At 45.7% G+C, this 22,469-nt stretch overlaps 1 protein-coding gene across 4 annotated transcripts in view; it reads left to right on the forward strand.

The window, feature by feature from the left end:
• The first annotated feature begins 4,192 nt into the window (after nucleotides 1–4,192).
• The window catches only part of MRPL1 (mitochondrial ribosomal protein L1), a 108,467-nt gene continuing 90,190 nt past the window's right edge, over nucleotides 4,193–22,469 (forward strand). Inside the window, exon 1 of one of the 4 annotated variants that reach the window (XM_032334680.1) lies at nucleotides 4,193–4,325. In XM_032334680.1, coding sequence (XP_032190571.1) covers nucleotides 4,286–4,325 — 40 coding nt within the window. In that variant the 5' untranslated portion in view covers nucleotides 4,193–4,285. Of the gene's footprint in view, nucleotides 4,370–22,469 lie in introns of all 4 variants that reach the window. The other 3 variants (XM_032334683.1, XM_032334681.1, XM_032334679.1) reach the window with 3 other exon arrangements.

Consider the following 22,469-nt stretch of genomic DNA (forward strand, 5'->3'; position numbering starts at 1 on the left):
CTTTGGTGAGAACTTCATTATGTATTAAATATTTAGAGGCTGAAGAGTTTCCATTTCAGAGTGTGGATTTTGTAGTTTTTAATTAAGTCTCAAACTAAAGAACCTTTTGACATGTTGTTTGTAAGGGCCTGCCCCTCCCAGAGGAACTTGCTTGTGGACCCCGATGTAGGGGTGGGGCAGGCCAGGTGGAGATGTCCAATCGGTGTAGCATGTGTATATCCACTAGGGTGGATTGAGATCCGATTGGCCACCTGTATAGGGGTGGGACTCAACCAACTGCATAAAGGTTGCTGCGAGGCTAGCAGAGGAGGAGGAGAGCTGCAACGGGAGCAGAAGAATGAGGAGAGCTGCACGGGAGCAGAAGAGTCGAGGGAGCAGAAGAGTCGACAGGAGCAAAAGAAGAGTCGAGGGGAGCGAAGAGTCGCGGGGTGGAGGAGCTATAACAGCTTTTGTAAGAGCTATAACCGCTGCGAGCAGTCCCACCAACGGCAGTCCCTGCGCCTGCAGCTTCCAGCCGCCTGCGGCCCCGCCTCCAGCGGCCCCGAGCCCCGCCTGCAGCCTCCAAACGCCTGCAGCTTCCAGACGCCTTGGGGGGGGGGTCCTGCCTCCAGGGGTCCTGAGCAGCCGCCTGCAGCCTCCAGCCACCTGCAGCTTCAAGCCGCCTGAGGCCCCGCCTCTGGCAGCCCTGAGCCACCTGCAGCCTTCAGCCGCGTGCAGCTTCCAGCAGCCCCGAGCTACCCAGACACCAGCGGTCCAGCTGTCAGAGGTCCCTCGATGCCTGCGGCCCTGAGACCCCAGTGGTCCAGCTGTCAGCGGTCCCTCGATGCCTGCGGCCCTGAGACCCCAGTGGTCCAGCGGCCCAGCGGTCAGCGGTCCCGAGATACCAGTGGTCCAGCAGTCCAGTGGTCAGCGGCCCCACGCCTGCAGCCCCTAGACGTCAGCAGTGCCGAGACACCAGCAGTCCAGCGGCCCAGCAGTCAGCGGTCCTGATGCCTGCAGCCCCTGGATGCCAGCGGTCCAGAGATGCCAACGGCCCCTAGCCACCAGCAGCCTTGCTGCAAAATGCCTTGCCACCCCGAGCCACAAGCAGCCTTGTCCGCAGTGGTGGCTTCCTCTGGGTGGCAGCCTTGTCAGAGTAGCATCGTGGGGAGCAGAGTCTGTGTCATCCGGGTTGTCCTCCTTGTCATCGTCGCTGTCATCATTACCTCTTTGTCGTCGGGAGCGGCCTCGTCCGGGAAGCGGTCTTGTCCAGAGTGGCGTCTTCTTGGGAGCGGCCTTGTCTGGGGAGCAACCTCATGGAGCAGCGGCCTCATCTTGGGAGTGGCCTCTTCTTGGGAGCGGCTCCGATCATGGAGCGGCCTCATCTGCGGAGCAGCCTCATCTAGAGCAGCCTCGTCCGGAGCGGCCTTCTTGGGAGTGACCTTGTCGGGATCATCGTCCTCGCCATTTCGTAAGAGACAGCCCTGACCGGTCAGTTTGATTCTTGATGCTTGGCGCGAAATAAAGTTTTGTTTGACCTTCGCTTTGTATCAGTCTCGTTCCTTTGATCACGGACCCTAACATTGTTATTCAGCAATAACTGGATTCTGGATCCCATGTGATGGATGCCGTCCAGTTCTGGGGGTCCAAGTGGGCAACGGGAGAGGTTGCACCTCTACTGCTTTAACGCGGCTGCTCGGACACGCTGCTCCGAATCCCAGGATGAGGTGTTCACGGTACCTCCTTCTCACCTGAGGCACACCGGAGCACACAGACCGGCCAGATGACCCTGCGCACAGAAAAGGAGAGTTGCAGAGGCTAAGGAAAAGCACCTTTAATCCCCTTTTTTGTCTGGAAATGGATTTGGTGAACTTGCCCCAAATCTTGAATTTAGCCTCAAATGAAATTAGATTTTTTTTTTTTTAAATAAAGAGTTTATGTATTTACTTGCCGGAGAGAGCGCGCGAGGGCACAAGCAGGGGAGTGGCAGACGGAGGGGGAGCAGGCGCCCCGCTGAGCTAGAAGCCCCCTGTGGGGCTCATCGTAGTGTTCCAGGATCACGACCTGGGCCACCCCGGGGTCCCATGAAACTCGTCTTTCAACCTCATGAGAGCAACGACCGTGTTGGTTTTGCCGCATCAGCGCCACCGGGTGCGGCTTGACCCCCGGCAGAGCCCCGAGTTCGTGAGAAAAGGGAGAAAGTGTTAAAGGTAGATTCAAGTTCTCTGAGTGTGCGTGAGTGTGAGTGTGTGTGTGTGTAACAGTCATAAATGGGCGCGGGAACGAAATCACAGCGTTTCCTCCGCGCGCGGTGGGCACAAGCACGTGGACTGGCGGCCGGGAAACTCCTGCTGTGATCCAGTCCCGCTCCTCACGGCAGCTTCCCGGTGAAGGCAGCTCCTGTGTGTGTGTGTGTGTGTCCGTGTGTGTGTGTCGGTGTGTCTCTCTGTGTCTGTGTGTCCGTGTGTCCGTATGTGTGTGTCGGTGTGTCTCTCTGTGTCTGTGTGTCCGTGTGTGTGTCCGTGTGTCTGTTTGTGTCCGTGTGTCTGTCTGTGTCTTTGTCCGTGTGTGTGTGTCCGTGTGTGTGTCCGTGTGTCTCTCTGTGTCTGTCTGTGTGTCTGTGTCCGTGTGTGTGTGTCCGTGTGTCTCTGTGTCTGTGTCCGTGTGTGTGTGTCGGTGTGTCTGTGTCTGTCTGTGTGTGTCGGTGTGTCTGTCTGTCCGCGCACCCGCACCCGCACACCCGCCCGCACCTCGGAGGGCCCGGCTTGCGGCCCGCGGGCGGCTCCAGACGGCCGCGGACGGCGTCAGGGAAAGCGGGCAGCGGCGTCACCCGCGATCCGGGGTTTCAGGCGACGGGACGCGGACACGGCGGCGGCGTCCGGGGAAGACACGGAGTTGGTCTTCGTCCCGACCCCCGGCGCGTCGCTGCCCAGACCCGCGCTCCCGCGACCGAAGTCCCGCGGCCGCGAGCTGACAGGAAGCGTGTGTGGAGCGCGGCCGCGAGCTGACAGGAAGCGTGTGTGGAGCGCGGCCGCGAGCTGACAGGAGGCGTGTGTGGAGCGCGGCCGCGAGCTGACGGGAAGCGTGTGTGGAGCGCGGCCGCGAGCTGACGGGAGGCGTGTGTGGAGCGCGGCCGCGAGCTGACAGCAGGCGTGTGTGGAGCGCGGCCGCGAGCTGACGGGAGGCGTGTGTGGAGCGCGGCCGCGAGCTGACGGGAAGCGTGTGTGGAGCGCGGCCGCGAGCTGACAGCAGGCGTGTGTGGAGCGCGGCCGCGAGCTGACGGGAAGCGTGTGTGGAGCGCGGCCGCGAGCTGACGGGAAGCGTGTGTGGAGCGCGGCCGCGAGCTGACAGCAGGCGTGTGTGGAGCGCGGCCGCGAGCTGACGGGAGGCGTGTGTGGAGCGCGGCCGCGAGCTGACGGGAGGCGTGTGTGGAGCGCGGCCGCGAGCTGACGGGAAGCGTGTGTGGAGCGCGGCCGCGAGCTGACGGGAGGCGTGTGTGGAGCGCGGCCGCGAGCTGACAGCAGGCGTGTGTGGAGCGCGGCCGCGAGCTGACGGGAGGCGTGTGTGGAGCGCGGCCGCGAGCTGACAGCAGGCGTGTGTGGAGCGCGGCCGCGAGCTGACGGGAAGCGTGTGTGGAGCGCGGCCGCGAGCTGACGGGAGGCGTGTGTGGAGCGCGGCCGCGAGCTGACAGCAGGCGTGTGTGGAGCGCGGCCGCGAGCTGACGGGAGGCGTGTGTGGAGCGCGGCCGCCAGCTGACGGGAAGCGTGTGTGGAGCGCGGCCGCGAGCTGACGGGAGGCGTGTGTGGAGCGCGGCCGCGAGCTGACGGGAGGCGTGTGTGGAGCGCGGCGCCTCGCGCGGTCCCGCAAACTCCGGCGACTCACGAGGCTGGGAACCGGACGACTGAAGTCGGTGATGCTCTCCGGCTTTGGTTCTCGCGCCTCCCCGGGCTCTCTCGGTGCCGTAACCGCACCGGGCTGAGCGCGGCTGAGGGCGCGGGAAAGAAGTAAACGGCACCGCCCCGCGACCGCATCTCCCCGAAGCGCGGGTTCCTCCGAGGCTGGGTTGAGCGGCCGTCCCGGAACCGCGGAGCGCAGGTCCCAGCACGGAAGACGGACGGGAGCACCGCCACGGGGGCCCGGCGCCCGCCGCCGCGCGGTTCCGGGCCGGCTTGAACGCCCACCTCTGTCCCCGCCCCTTTTCCTCTTGCTCTTTCTAATCCTTCCCCCTCGGCCAATTCCGGAGAGGAACCCTTTTTAGATCCTTCCAAGTGGAAGCGTAGGACGAATTTCGTCCACACCATCCGGAATGGCCAACATGGCGGCCGCCGTGAGAGGCCTCGGTAGAGGTAAAGCGGGGCGTTATCTGGGCTTAGCAGGGACCGCGGCTCCGGTACGGGGGCTGCGGCGGTCAGCCGGACGCTCCTAGCACGGTCTGCACTGGGGGCTCGAAACGCTTCTCAGGGCTCTGGGTTCTCCAGACGGTTGTTACTTAAAAGCGACCTACGGATCCTTCCCTTCTCCTGGCGCTGTCCTTCGTAGGGGAGTCGTGGGAGGCGTGTGCCCGGCCAGCCCCCGGCCACGCTCGGGGACGCGGCGAGGGCGCGGCTGGGTCCCCAGCGGGCTGTGAGCCGCGGGGGAGCTCCGTGCGCAGGAGGAGCTGCGCTTAGCGACGCGCGTCCGTCAGTCCAGCCTGTTCCAGGTGGTTCGCGCCGTGGGAGCACGTCGGGGCCGGCGACTCGAGTTCTTCTTTTCTTTTAAATAACAGTTTTCATTACCACAGAATGTATTGTTAGCCCAGGGGCGCGGGTCTGTGCATCGCCGGTTTGCGCACTCAGCGTCGCACACGACCCCCCGCCCCGTCCATGACCCTCCCCGCCCCCGGCCTCCCTCCGTCGGTTTTGTGACGTGAGGAGCCGCTTACGGTCGTCCCCCTCCGGATCCCCCCGTGTTTCCTTCCAAGCCATTCGGATTCTCAGAAGGCGCGGACGTGGTGGGCTTCGGCGCCGCATTGGCGGTGCGGGGGCGCGGTGCGGGGACGCGGTGCGGGGGCGCGGTGCGCGGCGCTTTCCCGCCGTGGCCGACCCGGCGGTGCAGGACGGCGGCGCTGCTTCGGTTACGGGCAGTTTTCCCCGCGCTCCGTGAGCCGCTGGTCGTGTTCGGGAAACGTGACCCGTACCGCGGCTTCGCTGGGGCGGCCCGTCGCGCGGGGGCGCAGCCAGCGTCACGCCTGTTGGCGGAGGAACGAGTGACCCGCGGACACCGCAGGAGCCTCCGGGGCCGGTCAGGGCGGGCCGCACGGAAGCCGCGCTCCAGGCCTGGGATGGATCGACCGATCGACTGATGATTACTTATTTACTCTTTAACGACGTCCTAGTTTCTCTTTGCGCTTCGTGCAGGAGCGCCTGCTGTGAAGACGGAGTTCTCCGAGTGGCCGAGTCGTTTACGACCCGGTGACGCCGGAACGTGTGTCTTTACCGGAGCGACTCGGGCGGTGCTCTTCCTGGGAGAGAACTCGCGTCTGTTAGACACTCAGATAAACCGGCCACGACTGAAGATCATTCTCTCCTTGCCCTGTTTTCTCTTGGTTTCTAGGATTCCTCTCTCTCCTGATGCCGTCGCGTCTCATCACTTTGCTGTTCCTCCTCCCCCCCAGCCTCTCACCTCGCAGTGCCTCTGGGGCCGGGTCCCGTCTTCCATCGTTGTGTCTTTTCTGTATAGATCCGCTCCTCTGCTGATGTCACCCTCGTCTTCGGGCTTGGCTGTTTCCTGTCTGCGATTCATTATTAGAGCTCGGACCTCTTGAAGTTTGGACTCTTGGGCTGGTCTGCGGATTCTCGATCTGCACTTGCGTATCTCCGCCGCACTTCGCCTCGGTCTAAAATCGGAGTCCCGCAGCGTGCTCGCCCCCTCGCATTGGATGGGAACTTCTTCCGTGGTCTGGGCCCAAACCTCCGACATCCTCAAGTCCCCCTCCCTTCCCCACACTTCCCATTAATTAGTTGACAGATCCCATTGGTTTTACCCTTGGAATAAATCCACAATCTAACTTCTCGCCACACTACAGCAGCTGCCTCGTATGCCGTTACTCTTCCTTACCTGGATTTCAGTCTCTGCTCCACAAGTAAAGTTGGTCCTTTAAGAACCCAAGTCCTGTTACTCTTACGCTTGAAGCTCTGCGAGGCCTCCCCATGTTGCTTAGTCCTTAAAATGGCCTATGGTTGTGCTGTCTTTATTGTTACCTGCTGTTGAGCGCTTCAGAAGTGGTTAGTCTGAACTGAATGTGTGAAATACACATTAGATTTTTAAGGACTTAGTACCCAAAAAAGTAAAATACCTGAATTTTTTATATTGGTAACATGTTGAAATGATCATATTTTGGGATATTAGCTGTAATATGTGTTAATCTTCATTAATTTCACTGGTTTCTTTTTTACCTTTTTTAAATGTGGCTCTTAGAAAATTTAAAATTATATATGTGGTTTATATTCTACTTCCATTGGACAGCACTGGCCTAGGGTCTTCATATCATCTTGTGCCTGCCTTGTCGCCCTGTCCCGCCCTTACCCAGTTTACCTCCCTGACCTCATTTCTGGCTACCCTCCCCCTCTCTTTGTGTGCTCTAGCCACACTGGCTTCCTTGTTCCCTGATCAACACCAGGAACATGTCTGCCTTGGGAAGACTTTCGCCAGATGGGATGAGCGTTCAAGACCCTTTTTCTAGGTCTTTGTGTGACTGATTCTCTCATTTCTTTCAAGTCTTTGCTCAGGTGTCACTTTTTGATGAAGCCTACCTTAACAATCTTACTTAAAAGTGCAGCCCACTTTCCCCTTGACTCTCCATTTTAACCACTGGGTCCCCCCCATCATTACCATTTTGTGTTTATTAGTGTTGTCTCCCTTCACTGGGACGTAAGCTCCACAGGGACAGGGATTTTTGTCTGTTTGTTCACTAAATGTTTAAAGTGGTGCTAGCACGTTTCGTTGGCATATTGTGCAGAAGAATGAATAAATCAGTGGATCTACATCGCAATGCCACCCCTCTGCCATGTATTGTAACTAATAATACTTAAAGTAATTCAAATGCAGTTTTTGCTTTCATTTATTCAAATTTCCTTCCTCCATTCAGTGATGGTGAATAAGCTGTACACGTTCCCTTCCCGTGATGCTTATCTTTTATGAGGTGCAGGCATGAACTGGTTAATTATTTTCTTTAATTACAGTTGTTCGAAGTGATGTGAGGGACAAGTACAGGGCGCTGTAAGAGTGTTTGTGAGAGACCTAGTCTGTCCTGAGTCTTCAGGGAAAACTTCTGAAGAAGTAGTTTAACAGAGTCCCTGAAAGATCATTGGCTAATTAGGAATTAGCTACTGAAGGGGGAGTAGAAGGTGATGGGGAGAATGTTACAGATGGAGGGAAGATTATATTTGAAATACCAAAGTGGTTAATAAATTACAGCGTGTTGGGGCTCCTGGGTGGCTCAGTTGGTTAAGCCTCTGCCTTCGGCTCAGGTCAGGATCTCAGGGTCCTGGGATCGAGCCCCGCATCGAGCTCTCTGCTTGGCAGGGAGCCTGCTTTCCCCCCCTCTCTCTGTCTGCCTCTCTGCCTACTTGTGACCTCTGTCTGTCAAATAAATAAATACAATCTTAAAAAATTACAGCGTGTTTAAGAAACGGAAAGGATGGGGCGCCTGGGTGACCCAGTCAGTTAAGTGTCTCCCTTCGGCTCTGGTGATGATCCCAGAGTCCTGGAATTGAGCCCCGCCTGGGCTCCCTGCTCAGCCCAGAGCCTGCCTCTCCCTCTGCCCCCCACCCCCCGCCCCGCCACGTGTGTGCGCGCGCGTCTGTGCACCCACACACACGTTCTCTCGTCTCTGTGTCTGAAATAAAATCTTAGGAAAAAAAAAAAAGCTGAAGGGAGGCCAGTGTATTTGAAGTACAGCAAGCGTGAGAAAGAGTCGTGTTAGATCCAGTTCACTATAGGTTAGAAGTACCTCATGGAGGACCTTGTCAGGAAGTTCTCCAAAGAACACGGGGAAGCCATCCAGGTGTTTTAAGGATGTGATGATATTTTCATTTTTAAATGACCCCTCTTACTAGTAGGTGGAAAAGAAGTGGAGTAGACCAAGAGGGGAATATCGAAGGGTCTGGAATCTGTTGCCGTAATCCTTGTGGTAGGTGAGGATGGCCTGGACTGTGACGGGTGTATGGGAAGGGAAGGACTCGATGGTAAGATCTCCGAGGGAAACTGAGGATTGTGGAGCTCTAATCTTTCAGTATCAGATACAGGAAACAGCGAGGAAAGGAGATGAAGTCATTCCCATCACTGCCAAGCGGTTGGGGTGGGGCTGGGACTGACTTTTGAGAACCAGTACAGATGCGGGAAGGTTCCTTAGTCGTTGAGTAATTCTCTTCTCTCTGACGTAGCGAGTGAGGTTATCTGCAAAAAGTGAAGGGAGAAGAAGTGTGTTAAAGGGGTGTGATAATGCAGGTAGACAAAGTGACCGCAGAGGGATTGAAATACAGATACGGTCTACCTGTGCTATTTGAATATAGTTGACCCATGAACAGTGTAGGGATTAGGGTGAATGGATGGGTGCACCCCCCGACCCCAGGCAGTTGAAAATCTGCATAATAATTTTTTTTGTTTCTTTATTGAGGCTAACCCCCAGCCAGGGAACAAGGACAGACCATGATGACTGTCGCACACCCTCCCTCCCCACTCTCTGCCTTAATTTTGACTCCTCCAATACAGAACTACCAATAGCCTAATGTTGATAGAGGCCTTGCTGATAACAGTTGATAAACACTTATTTTGTATGTTCTGTGTATTATATACTGTATTCTTACAATAAAGTAAGATAGAGAAAAATGTTATTAAGAAAATCATAAGGCAGAGAAAATACATTTACAATACTGAACTGTCTTTATTGAAAAAAAAAATCTCTGTATAACTGGACCCACACAGTTCAAACCCATGTTGTGCAGGGGTCAGCTATATTGGTATTTTTGTAATTTGGTTTTTATTAGTGTATCACAGTTTCATAGCTTTCTCTTGAAAAGTATAATTTCTGGTTGTCATGATTTGGGATTTTAAATAATAGTGGTTGATTGTTGGGGCGCTTGGGTGGCTCAGTGGGTTAAAGCCTCTGCCTTCGGCTCGGGTCCTGGGATCGAGTCCCAGGTTGGGCTCTCTGCTCAGCAGGGAGCCTGTTTCCTTCTCTCTCTCTGCCTGCCCCTCTGCCTAGTTGTGATATCTGTCTGTCAAATAAATAAATAAAAAATCTAAAAAAAATAGTGGTTGATTGTTTTATAGTAGTTTGCAGTTGATGTATTCAAGAAAATTATTATTTGAGGATCTTACCAAGGTTGTAGGGTTCTTGTTTAGTACAACTAGAACTATTGTTTATTGTTTGGAAGTGTTTGCCAAATCTTGAAACGTTATTGCTGTTCCTTCATTTACTGTGTGTAATTTTTTTGAAGGTAGCTAGCTTCTTTGAAAACATGGAGGGTCTCCTCTTAAATTTTTGCATACAGGCACAGCCCACTGGATTTGAGATTTTTGAGGGCGCCCTCTTCTTCATTAGCTGTTAAAGCCCCGTGTGGTTATTGTACCATAAAGAGTTCCCGACATTAAACAGGTCTCCTACACTGCCCCAAATGTTATTCCTGAATTCATAGAATTCAGTTGTGATGTTTATCTTGCGTTTCAACTTTCTCTTGGTATATGAAGGATGAAGTTATGTTGTTAGGCATGTGGCTTTGATGGTGTTTGAACTGATGGTAAGTAGGAGTAGCTAAGGGAAGATACCGAGATGGTGCATCCCAGTCAAATGTAACTTTAAATGCAGTGGCACAGAGGCAGGAATTAACTTGAGGGATTCAAGGGTCAGAAAGTAGGATCCTAGTGAACAAGTAGGAAAGTGCTGTTGAGTGATAGGCGGGGCCCCCCTCAGAGAAAACCTGGTGGACCTCAGTAAGGAATTTGTACCATTCTGCATGCACAGTGCTATGCATTTGGAAACTTAACTAATGAAATGGATTCACTTGATGTGTAGACGAGTATTATAATTCTCATATTATGGGTTGTTGCATGGTTTTATACAATGAATGGATTTTAAGATTAGATTTTAAGTCATTTATAATTCTCATATTATGGGTTGTTGCATGGTTTTATACAATGAATGGATTTTAAGATTAGATTTTAAGTCATTTTATGTGAAATTCTAGTTGTAGAGTACTAAAAAAATTGAGTTGAAGTCTGTTCAACAGAAAAGACAATATAGAGGGCCAAAAATGTGGACACTTACTCTAATGTGTAAGAAAAATGCAAAGTAAGACAGTTCTCCATACTGTCTTTCATTTACTAGATTGGCAAAGACCAAAATGTTTGGTAACTTACTGTGTTGGCATAAATGTGTGGAAATAAGCTACCTTTTCATTGCCAGTTGAAATGTGTATGGCACTGTCATTATAGAAAGCAGTCTTTATCAAAATTACAAATGTTCATGTCTTTTGACTCAGCAAGTTTACTTGAAATTTATTTTGTAAATACATTTGTACATGTACAAAATGAGGTTTACACCAGGTTATTTAACACAGCACTGTTTAAAATAGCAAAATATAAGTGACCTAATGGTTGGTCAGTGATTAGGTAAATTAAATAACCACACAGTGGAGTACTTTGCAGCTGTAAGAAGGTAAGTCTTTATGAACTGGTAGGAAATTATCACTGTAATATATATATATATACAAACTTATGAATGAAAGGCCTACATGAAATTATGTATGTACATCTCACGTAAATATGTGTATATCTGTGTGTGTGTGTGTGTGTGTGTGTGTGTGAGAAAATGGACCCAACTACCTTTAAGTGAGAAAGCAAGGTGTATAGAATAGTGAGTAGAATGTTCTACCATTTTATTAAAGAGGAGGGAAAAAATATATCTACAAAGATGCACAAGAAATTGCTAACATGGGATGGGGGCTGTGGGGGGCTAGTGGTGGGAGGAAGACTTTATTTTTGAAGATGTTATTTATCTATTTGTCAGAGAGAGAGAGAGAGCGCACACACGCAGGGGAGCGGCAGGCAGAGGGAGAAGCAGGCTTCCTGCTGAGCAAGGAGCCAGATGCTCCATCAGGACCTGAGATGAAGGCCGACGCGCAGCTGGCTGAGCCACCCAGGCATCCCAAAGACTTTATTTTAGTGTTTTCTTTTGAGATTCTTTAAATAAAGACATTTTCTTTGTATTTCTGCATGCAAAAGAATATAATATATAGAAATTGTGAAATTCTGAATACTCACTATTAATCTTAAAGACATAGAACATTATCAATTCTTCAGATGCCCAAGTGCCTTTTTCTTTATGTGCTTCTTCCCCAGTTGTAAGCACTTTCCCTGAATTTGTTTTATCCCTCCCTTGTTTTCTAAATAGTTTTAATGTACACACATGCATACAAATATATATATATATCCATAAATACAAAATTGATTAGTTGTGCATGTTTTTGAACTTTAAATAATACCAAATGAATTCTTCTGCCACTTACTTTTTTTTTATATCAAAATTATGTTTGTGAAATTCATCCATATAACACATAGTTGAGTCATTTTTTTACACTTCTCTAGTTTTCCATTATAGGAATTACCACAGTTTATCCATTCTACTGTAGATAACTGCTTGGGTTCTTTTCTGCAGTTTTGCCATTACAAAAATGTTGTGGTGGTGATGATGATGATGATTTATTTTAATTCCAGTACAGGTGACATATAGTGTTATATTACTGTTTCAGGTGTATAATGCAGTAATCCAGCAATTCTGTATATTACTCAGTGGTTGTGATGATGAGTGTACTCCTAATCCCCATCACCTATTTTAGCCAGCCCGCCACCTACGTCCCCTCTGGTAACCATCTGTTTATTCTCTATAGTTAAGAGTCTGGTTTTGTTTTTTGTTGTTTTTTGTTTTTGTTTTTTTTGGTTTATCTCTTTTTTCCTTTGTTCATTTGTTTTGTTTCTTAAGTTCTATATGGGTGACAACCTATGGTATTTGTCTTTCTCTGGCTGACTTATTTTACTTGTCATTACAATTTTTAGATCCATCCATGTTGTTGCAAATGTCAAGATTTCATTCTTTTTTATAGCTGAATAATATTTCATTGTATGTATACACACACACACACACACACACACACACACACACATCCCAGATCTTTTTTATCCATTGATTGTTTGATGGACACTTGGGCTACTTCCAGAATTTGGCTCTTGTAAATAATGCTGCAGTAAAGATAGCGATGCATGTATCTTTTTGAATTAGTGTTTTCATACTCTATGTGAAAATACCCAGTAGTAAAATTAGTGGATTATATGATAATTCTATTTTTAAATTTGTTTCTATTTTTAATGTTTTGAGGCACCTCCACATGGTCTTCCACAGCGCTACACCAGTTTACAATCACTAGTAGCGCTTGAGGTTTCCTTTGTCTTTATATCCTTGCCAACACTTCTTTCTTGTGTTACGGATTTTAGCTATTCCGACAGGTGTGAGGTGTTATTTCATTATCGTTTCAGTTTGCTTTTTGCTGATGATGAGTGACATTGAGCATCTTTTCTTGTGTCTGTTGGACATTTGTATGTCTTTTTTGGAGAAATGTCTGTTCATGTCTTCTACCAATTTTTTTTTCCATTTTATTTTATTTCTTTCCAGTGTTCCAAAATTCAATGTTTATGCACCTCACCCAGTGCTCATAATACCCACCATCAAGCTCACCCAACTCCCCACCCCACCCCCTCCAAAACCATCAGTTTGTTTCTCAGAGTCCACAGTCTCTCATGGTTCGTCTCCCCCCCCCCCCCCGATTTCTCCCAACTCACTTTTCCTCTCTATCCCCCATGTCCTCCGTGTTATTCCTTATGCTCCACAAGTAAGTAAAACCATATGATACTTGACTCTATCTGCTTGACTTATTTCACTCAGCATCATCTCTTCCAGTCCCGTCCATGTTGCTACAAAAGTTGGGTGTTCGTCCTTTCTGATGGAGGCATCATACTCCATAGTGTATATGGACCACATCTTCCTTATCCATTTCGTCCGTTGAAGGGCATCTTGGTTCTTTCCACAGTTTGGCGACCATGGCCATTGCTGCTGTGAACATTAGTTCTACCCATTTTTTAATTGATATATTATTATTATGTTTGTGTGTGTGTGTGTGTAGTTGTGTAAGTTCTTTATATATTTTGGATACTAACTCTTTACTGGATATGTCATTTGAAAATATCTGCTCCCATTCAGTAGGTCATCTTTTAGTTTTGTTGTTTCCTTCGCTGTGCAGAAGGGTTTTATTTTGATGTAGTCTCTATCTCTATAGTTTATTTTTGCTTTTGTATCCCTTGCCTAAGGCAATATATCTCAAAAAGTATTGCTACAGCTGATGTCAAAGAAACTACTGCCTGTTCTCTCTGCTAAGATTTTTATAGTTTCTGGTCTCACATTTAGTGGTTTTTTGTGTGTGTGTGTGTTTTTTTTAAGATGTATTTATTTATTTTGGAGAGAGAATGCAAGCAGGGAGAGAGGCAGTGGGAGCAGGAGAGGAGAGAGAGACTCTCAGGGGGACTCCCCTCTCAGTGTGGAGCCTGACGTGGGGCTTAATCCCATGACCATGAGATCATGACCTGAGCTGAAACCCAGAGTTGGATGCTCAACCAATTGAGCCACCCAGATACTCCTCACATTGAGGTTTTTACTCATTTTGAATTTATTTTTGTGTAGGGTGTAAGGTAGTGGTCCAGTTTCATTCTTTTGCATGTCCAGTTTTCCCAGCATCGTAATTTTGAAGAGATTGTCTTTTTCCCATTGCATATTCTTACCTCCTTTGTCAAAGATTAATTGACCATATAATTATGGGTTTATTTCTGGGCTTTCTGTTCTGTTCCATAGAGCTATGTGTCTGTTTTTGTGCCAGTATCGTATTATTTTGATTGCCGCAGATTTATAGTAGATCTTGAAATGTGACATTGTGATACTGCCAGTTTTGTTTTTCTTTTTCAAGATTGCTTTGGCTATTAGGGCCTTCTGTGGTTCCAAACAAATTTCAGGATTATCTGTTCTAGTTATGTGAAAAATGCTGTTGATATTTTGATAGGGATTGCATTAAATCTGTTGATTGCTTTGGGTAGTATGGACATTTTAACAATATTTGTTCTTCCAACACATGAGTATAGAGTATCTTTCCATTTGTTTGTGTCATCCTCAACTTCTTTCTTTAGATTTTTATAGTTTTCAGAGTACATGTCTTTCACCTCCTAGGTCAAGTTTATTCCTTCATATTTTATTATTTTTGGTGCAATTGTAAATGGGATTTTTTAAAATTTTCTCTTTCTGCTATGTCATTATTAATATGAAGAAATGCAGTGGATTCCTGTGTATTGATTTTGTGCCCTGCAACCTTACTGAATTCATTTATCAATTATAGTAGTTTTTTATTGGAGCCTTTCCTGGTTTTTTTTTTTTTAATATAGTATCATGTTATTTGCAAATAATGAAAGTATGACTTCTTCCTTACAGATGTGGATCCTTTTATTTCTTTTCGCTGTCTGATTGCTGTGACCAGGACTTCTAGGACTATGTTGCATAGACATCATGAGAGTGAACATCCTTGTCTTTTTCCTGATCTTAGGGGAAAAGCTCTATTTTTCCTCATTGAGGATGATGTTAGCTGTGTGTTTTTCATATATGGCATTTATTATGTTGAGGTGTGTTCTCTCTGAATCTACTTTGTTGAGGGTTTTTATCTTGAAGGGATGTTATACTTTGTCAAATCTTTTTTTTGCATCTTTTGAAATGATACTGTGTTTTTCATTCTTTCTTATTGATGTGATTATCACATTGATTGATTTGAGAATATTGAGCCACCTTGCATCACAGGAATAAATCCCTCTTGATCATGGTAAATGAGTTTTTAAATTTATTATTGAATTGATTTTACTAATATTTTATTGAGGATTTTTGCATCTGTGTTCAGAGATACTGACCTTTAGTTCTTTTCTTTGTAGTGTCTTTATCTTGGCCTCATAAAATGAATTTAGAAGCTTTCCTTCTTTCTCTCTCTCTCTCTCTTTTTTTTTTTTTGGAATAGTTTGAGAAGAATACATAACTCTTCTTTATTTATTTTTGTTCTAAAGATCTTATTTATTTATTTAATTGACAGAGAGACAGCAAGAGAGGGAACACAAGCAGGGGAAGTGGGAGAGGGAAAACCAGGCTTCCCGCCAACAGGGAGCCTGACGTGGGGTTTCATCCAAGGACCTGGGGATCATGACCTGAGCCGAAGGCAGACACTTAACGACTGAGCCTCCCAGGTGCCCTGGAACTCTTCTTTAAATGTTTGGTAGAATTTATCTGTGAAGCCATCTGGTCCTGGACTTTTGTTTGTTGGTTAGACTTTTGATTACTGATTCATTTTCATTGCAGGTGATTGATTTGTTCGTTTTTTATTTCTTTCCTTTGTTTTCTATTTCTTTCTGCAGTTTTAGTAGATTATATGTTTCTAGGAATTTACCCATTTCTTTCAGGTTGTCCAATTTGTTGGCATAATTTTTCATAATATTCTCTTATAATGCTTTGTATTTCTGTGCTATAGTTGTTTTCTCCTCTTCTATTTCTGATTTTTTCTTTTTTAATTTGAGTCCTTTCTCTGTCTTTCTCTGCCTCTCTGTCTTGTCTCTCTGTCTTTAGATGAGTCTGGCTCATGGTTTATTAATTTCATCGATCTCTTCAAAGAACCGGTTCCTGGTTTCATTGATCTGTTCTACAGTTTGTTTGTTTTTAGTTTCATTTATTTCTGCCTTAGTTTTTATTATTTCCTTCCTTCTACTGGTTTGGGGTTTTGTTTGTTCTCTTTCTAGCTCCTTTAGGTGTAAGGTTAGGTTGTTTATTTGAGGTTTTCCTTGCTGGTTTGAGGTAGGTCTGTATTGCTGGAACTTTCCTCTTAGAACAGCTTTTGCTGCCTCACAAAGATTTTGACCACTGTGTTTTCATTGTCATTTGTCTGAATGTATTCTTTGATTCCCTCTTTGATTTCTTGGTGACCCATTCACTGTTTAGTAGCATGTTATTTAACCTTCATGTATTTGTGTTTTTTCCAGATTTTTTCTTGTCGTTGATTTCTTCTAGTTTTGTAGTGTTGTAGTCAGAAAAGATGCATGGGATGACTTTGATCTTCTTGAATTTGTTGAGACTTGTTTTGTGACCTAATATGTGATTTGTTCTGTAGGATGTTTCCTATGCAGTTGAGAAGAACGTGTATTCTTCTGTTTGGGGATGGAATGTCCAGAATACATCTATTAGGTAGATCTTGCCCAGTGTGTCATTCGAAACTACTGTTTCCCTGTTGATTTTCTGTTTGTATGATCCATCCATTAATAGAAGTGGGGTGCTAAAGTCTCCTACTATTATTGTATTACTATTGATTACTTCCTTTGTTATCAGCTGCTTTATGTATTGGGTCCCCCATGTTGGGTGCATAAATATTTATATTATTATATCTTCTTGTTTTGTTTTTCCTTTTATGATTATATAGTGTCCTTCTTTTTCTCTTGTTACAGTCTTTGTTTTAAAGTCTATTTTGTCGATTATAAATATTGCTTCCGTGGCTTTCTTTTCACTTCCAGTTGCATGATAAATGCTTTTCCATCCCTTCACTTTCAATCTGCATATGTCTTTTTTTTTTTTTTTAAGTAAACTCTACCCCAATGTGGGGTTTGAGCTCAGCCCTGAGATCAAAAGTCTCATACTTTACTGACTGAGCCAGGCAGGCATCTCAGTCTGCATGTGTCTTTAGGTCTGAAATGAGTCTTTTACAGGCAGCATATAGATGGATGTTGCTTTTTTTTTTTTTTTAAGTTTTTATCTATTTACCTGACAGAGATCACAAGTAGGCAGAGAGACCCACAGAGAGAGAAGAAGGGAAGCAGGCTCCCTGCTGAGCAGAGAGCCCGATGTGGGGCTCGATCCCAGGACCCTGAGATCATGACCTGAGCCGAAAGCAGAGGCTTTAACCCACTGAGCCCCCCAGGCGCCCCTGGATGTTACTTTTCTGTCCATTTGTTTTACTCTTTGTCTTTTTTTTTTTTTAATTTTTTATTTTTTATAAACATATATTTTTATCCCCAGGGGTACAGGTCTGTGAATCACGAGGTTTACACACTTCACAGCACTCACCAAAGCACATACCCTCCCCATTGTCCATAATCCCACCCCCTTCTCCCAACCCCCCTCCCCCCAGCAATCCTCAGTTTGTTTTGTGAGATTAAGAGTCACTTATGGTTTGTCTCCCTCCCAATTCCATCTTGCTTCATTGATTCTTCTCCTACCCACTTAAGCCCCCATGTTGCATCACCACTTCCTCATATCAGGGAGATCATATGATAGTTGTCTTTCTCTGCTTGACTTATTTTGCTAAGCATGATACGCTCTAGTTCCATCCATGTTGTCACAAATGGCAAGATTTCATTTCTTTTGATGACTGCATAGTATTCCATTGTGTATATATACCACATCTTCTTGATCCATTCATCTGTTGATGGACATCTAGGTTCTTTTTTTTTTTTTAAGATTTTATTTATTTATTTCACAGACAGAGATCACAAGTAGGCAGAGAGGCAGGCAGAGAGAGAGAGAGAGAGAGAGGGAAGCAGGCTTCCTGAGGAGCAGAGAGTCCGATGCGGGGCTCGATCCCAGGACCCTGAGATCATGACCCGAGCCGAAGGCAGCAGCCCAAACTACTGAGCCACACAGGCGTCCCGGACATCTAGGTTCTTTCCATAGTTTGGCTATTGTGGACATTGCTGCTATAAACATTCGGGTGCATGTGCCCCCGAATCATCATATCACTACGTTTGTATCTTTAGGGTAAATACCCAGTAGTGCAGTTGCTGGGTCATAGGGCAGTTCTATTTTCAACATTTTGAGGAACCTCCATGCTGTTTTCCAGAGTGGCTGCACCAGCTTGCATTCCCACCAACAGTGTAGGAGGGTTCCCCTTTCTCCGCATCCTCACCAGCATCTGTCCTTTCCTGACTTGTTGATTTTAGCGATTCTGACTGGTGTGAGGTGGTATCTCATTGTGGTTTTGATTTGTATTTCCCTGATGCCGAGTGATATGGAGCACTTTTTCATGTGTCTGTTGGCCATCTGGATGTCTTCTTTGCAGAAATGTCTGTTCATGTCCTCTGCCCATTTCTTGATTGGATTATTTGTTCTTTGGGTGTTGAGTTTGCTAAGTTCTTTATAGATTCTGGACACTAGTCCTTTATCTGATATGTCGTTTGCAAATATCTTCTCCCATTCTGTCAGTTGTCTTTTGATTTTGTTAACTGTTTCCTTTGCTGTGCAAAAGCTTTTGATCTTGATGAAATCCCAATAGTTCATTTTTGCCCTTGCTTCCCTTGCCTTTGGCGTTGTTCCTAGGAAGATATTGCTGCGGCTGAGGTCGAAGAGGTTGCTGCCTGTGTTCTCCTCAAGGATTTTGATGGATTCCTTTCGCACATTGAGGTCCTTTATCCATTTTGAGCTTATTTTGGTGTGTGGTGTAAGGAAATGGTCCAATTTCATTTTTCTGCATGTGGCTGTCCAATTTTCCCAGCACCATTTATTGAAGAGGCTGTCTTTTTTCCATTGGACATTCTTTCCTGCTTTGTCGAAGATTAGTTGACTGTAGAGTTGAGGGTCTATTTCTGGGCTCTCTATTCTGTTCCATTGATCTATGTGTCTGTTTTTGTGCCAGTACCATGCTGTCTTGATGATGACAGCTTTGTAATAGAGCTTGAAGTCCGGAATTGTGATGCCACCAACGTTGGCTTTCTTTTTCAATATCCCTTTGGCTATTCGAGGTCTTTTCTGGTTCCATATAAATTTTAGAATTATTTGTTCCATTTCTTTGAAAAAGATGGATGGTACTTTGATAGGAATTGCATTAAATGTGTAGATTGCTTTAGGTAGCATAGACATTTTCACAAAATTTGTTCTTCCAATCCAGGAGCATGGAACATTTTTCCATTTCTTTGTGTCTTCCTCAATTTCTTTCATGAGTACTTTATAGTTTTCTGAGTATAGATTCTGTGCCTCTTTGGTTAGGTTTATTCCTAGGTATCTTATGGTTTTGGGTGCAATTGTAAATGGGATTGACTCCTTAATTTCTCTTTCTTCTGTCTTGCTGTTGGTGTAGAGAAATGCAACTGATTTCTGTGCATTGATTTTATATCCTGACACTTTACTGAATTCCTGTATAAGTTCTAGCAGTTTTGGAGTGGAGTCTTTTGGGTTTTCCACATATAGTATCATATCATCTGCGAAGAGTGATAATTTGACTTCTTCTTTGCTGATTTGGATGCCTTTAATTTCCTTTTGTTGTCTGATTGCTGAGGCTAGGACCTCTAGTACTATGTTGTATAGCAGTGGTGATAATGGACATCCCTGCCGTGTTCCTGACCTTAGCGGAAAAGCTTTCAGTTTTTCTCCATTGAGAATGATATTTGCGGTGGGTTTTTCATAGATGGCTTTGATGATATTGAGGTATGTGCCCTCTATCCCTACACTTTGAAGAGTTTTGATCAGGAAGGGATGCTGTACTTTGTCAAATGCTTTTTCAGCATCTATGGAGAGTATCCTATGGTTCTTGTTCTTTCTTTTATTGATGTGTTGTATCACATTGACTGATTTGCGGATGTTGAACCAACCTTGCAGCCCTGGAATAAATCCCACTTGGTCGTGGTGAATAATCCTTTTAATGTACTGTTGAATCCTATTGGCTAGTATTTTGGTGAGAATTTTCGCATCTGTGTTCATCAAGGATATTGGTCTATAGCTCTCTTTTTTGATGGGATCCTTGTCTGGTTTTGGGATCAAGGTGATGCTGGCCTCATAAAATGAGTTTGGAAGTTTTCCTCCCATTTCTATTTTTTGGAACGGTTTCAGGAGAATAGGAATTAGTTCTTCTTTAAATGTTTGGTAGAATTCCCCCGGGAAGCCGTCTGGCCCTGGGCTTTTGTTTGTTTGGAGATTTTTTTTTTTTTTAAGATTTTATTTATTTATTTGACAGACAGAGATCACAAGTAGGCAGAGAGGCAGGCAGAGAGAGAGAGAGGAGGAAGCAGGCTGTACCACGGAGCAGACAGCCCGATGCGGGGCTCGATCCCAGGACCGTGGGATCATGACCTGAGCCGAAGGCAGAGGCTTTAACCCACTGAGCCACCCAGGCGCCCCTGTTTGGAGATTTTTAATGACTGTTTCAATCTCCTTACTGGTTATGGGTCTGTTCAGGCTTTCTATTTCTTCCTGGTTCAGTTGTGGTAGTTTATATGTTTCTAGGAATGCATCCATTTCTTCCAGATTGTCAAATTTGTTGGCGTAGAGTTGCTCATAGTATGTTCTTATAATAGTTTGTATTTCTTTGGTGTTAGTTGTGATCTCTCCTCTTTCATTCATGATTTTATTTATTTGGGTCCTTTCTCTTTTCTTTTTGATAATTCTGGCCAAGGGTTTATCAATTTTATTAATTCTTTCAAAGAACCAGCTCCTAGTTTCGTTGATTTGTTCTATTGTTTTTTTTTTTTTTGTTTCTATTTCATTGATTTCTGCTCTGATCTCTATGATTTCTCCTCTCCTGCTGGGCTTAGGGTTTCTTTCTTGTTCTTTCTCCAGCTTCTTTAGGTGTAGGGTTAGGTTGTGTACCTGAGACCTTTCTTGTTTCTTGAGAAAGGCTTGTACCGCTATATATTTTCCTCTCAGGACTGCCTTTGTTGTGTCCCACAGATTTTGAACCGTTGTATTTTCATTATCATTTGTTTCCATGAATTTTTTCAATTCTTCTTTAATTTCCCGGTTGACCCATTCATTCTTTAGAAGGATGTTGTTTAGTCTCCATGTATTTGGGTTCTTTCCAAACTTCCTTTTGTGGTTGAGTTCTAGCTTTAGAGCATTGTGGTCTGAAAATATGCAGGGAATGATCCCAAACTTTGGATACCGGTTGAGTCCTGATTTAGGACCGAGGATGTGATCTATTCTGGAGAATATTCCATGTGCACTAGAGAAGAATGTGTATTCGGTTGCTTTGGGATGAAATATTTTGAATATATCTGTGATGTCCATCTGGTCCAGTGTATTGTTTAGGGCCTTTATTTCCTTGCTGATCTTTTGCTTGGATGATCTGTCCATTTCAGTGAGGGGAGTGTTAAAGTCCCCTACTATTATTGTATTATTGTTGATGTGTTTCTTTGATTTTGTTATTAATTGATTTATATAGTTGGCTGCTCCCACGTTGGGGGCATAGATATTTAAAATTGTTAGATCTTCTTGTTGGACAGACCCTTTGAGTATGATATAGTGTCCTTCCTCATCTCTTATTATAGTCTTTGGCTTAAAATCTAATTGTTCTGATATAAGGATTGCCACTCCTGCTTTCTTCTGATGTCCATTACATGGTAAATTCTTTTCCACCCCCTCACTTTAAATCTGGAGGTGTCTTTGGGCTTAAAATGAGTTTCTTGGAGGCAACATATAGATGGGTTTTGTTTTTTTATCCATTCTGATACCCTGTGTCTTTTGACAGGGGCATTTAGCCCATTAACATTCAGGGTAACTATTGAGAGATATGAATTTAGTGCCATTGTATTGCCTGTAAGGTGACTGTTACTGTATCTGGTCTCTGTTCCTTTCTGATCTACCACTTGTAGGCTCTCTCTTTGCTTAGAGGACCCCTTTCAAGATTTCCTGTAGAGCTGGTTTAGTGTTTGCAAATTCTTTCAGTTTTTGTTTGTCCTGGAAGCTTTTAATCTCTCCTTCTATTTTCAATGATAGCCTAGCTGGATATAGTATTCTTGGCTGCATGTTCTTCTCGTTTAGTGCTCTGAAAATATCATGCCAGCTCTTTCTGGCCTGCCAGGTCTCTGTGGATAAGTCAGCTGCCAATCTAATATTTTTACCATTGTATGTTACAGACTTCTTTTCCCGGGCTGCTTTCAGGATTTTCTCTTTGTCACTGAGACTTGTAAATTTTACTATTCGGTGACGGAGTGTGGGCCTATTCTTACTGATTTTGAGGGGCGTTCTCTGAACCTCCTGAATTTTTTTTTTTTTTTTTTTTTTTTTAAAGATTTTATTTATTTATTTGACAGAGAGAAATTACAAGTACACTGAGAGGCAGGCAGAGAGAGAGAGAAGGAAGCAGGCTCCCTGCTGAGCAGAGAGCCCGATGTGGGACTCGATCCCAGGACCCTGAGATCATGACCTGAGCCGAAGGCAGCGGCTTAACCCACTGAGCCACTCAGGCGCCCAAGAACCTCCTGAATTTTGATGCTCGTTCCCTTTGCCATATTGGGGAAATTCTCCCCAATAATTCTCTCCAGTATACCTTCTGCCCCCCTCTCTCTTTCTTCTTCTTCTGGAATCCCAATTATTCTAATGTTTCATCTTATGGTGTCACTTATCTCTCGAA

The sequence above is a fragment of the Mustela erminea genome, chromosome 2 (assembly GCF_009829155.1).
Source record: "Mustela erminea isolate mMusErm1 chromosome 2, mMusErm1.Pri, whole genome shotgun sequence".
NCBI lineage: Eukaryota > Metazoa > Chordata > Mammalia > Carnivora > Mustelidae > Mustela > Mustela erminea.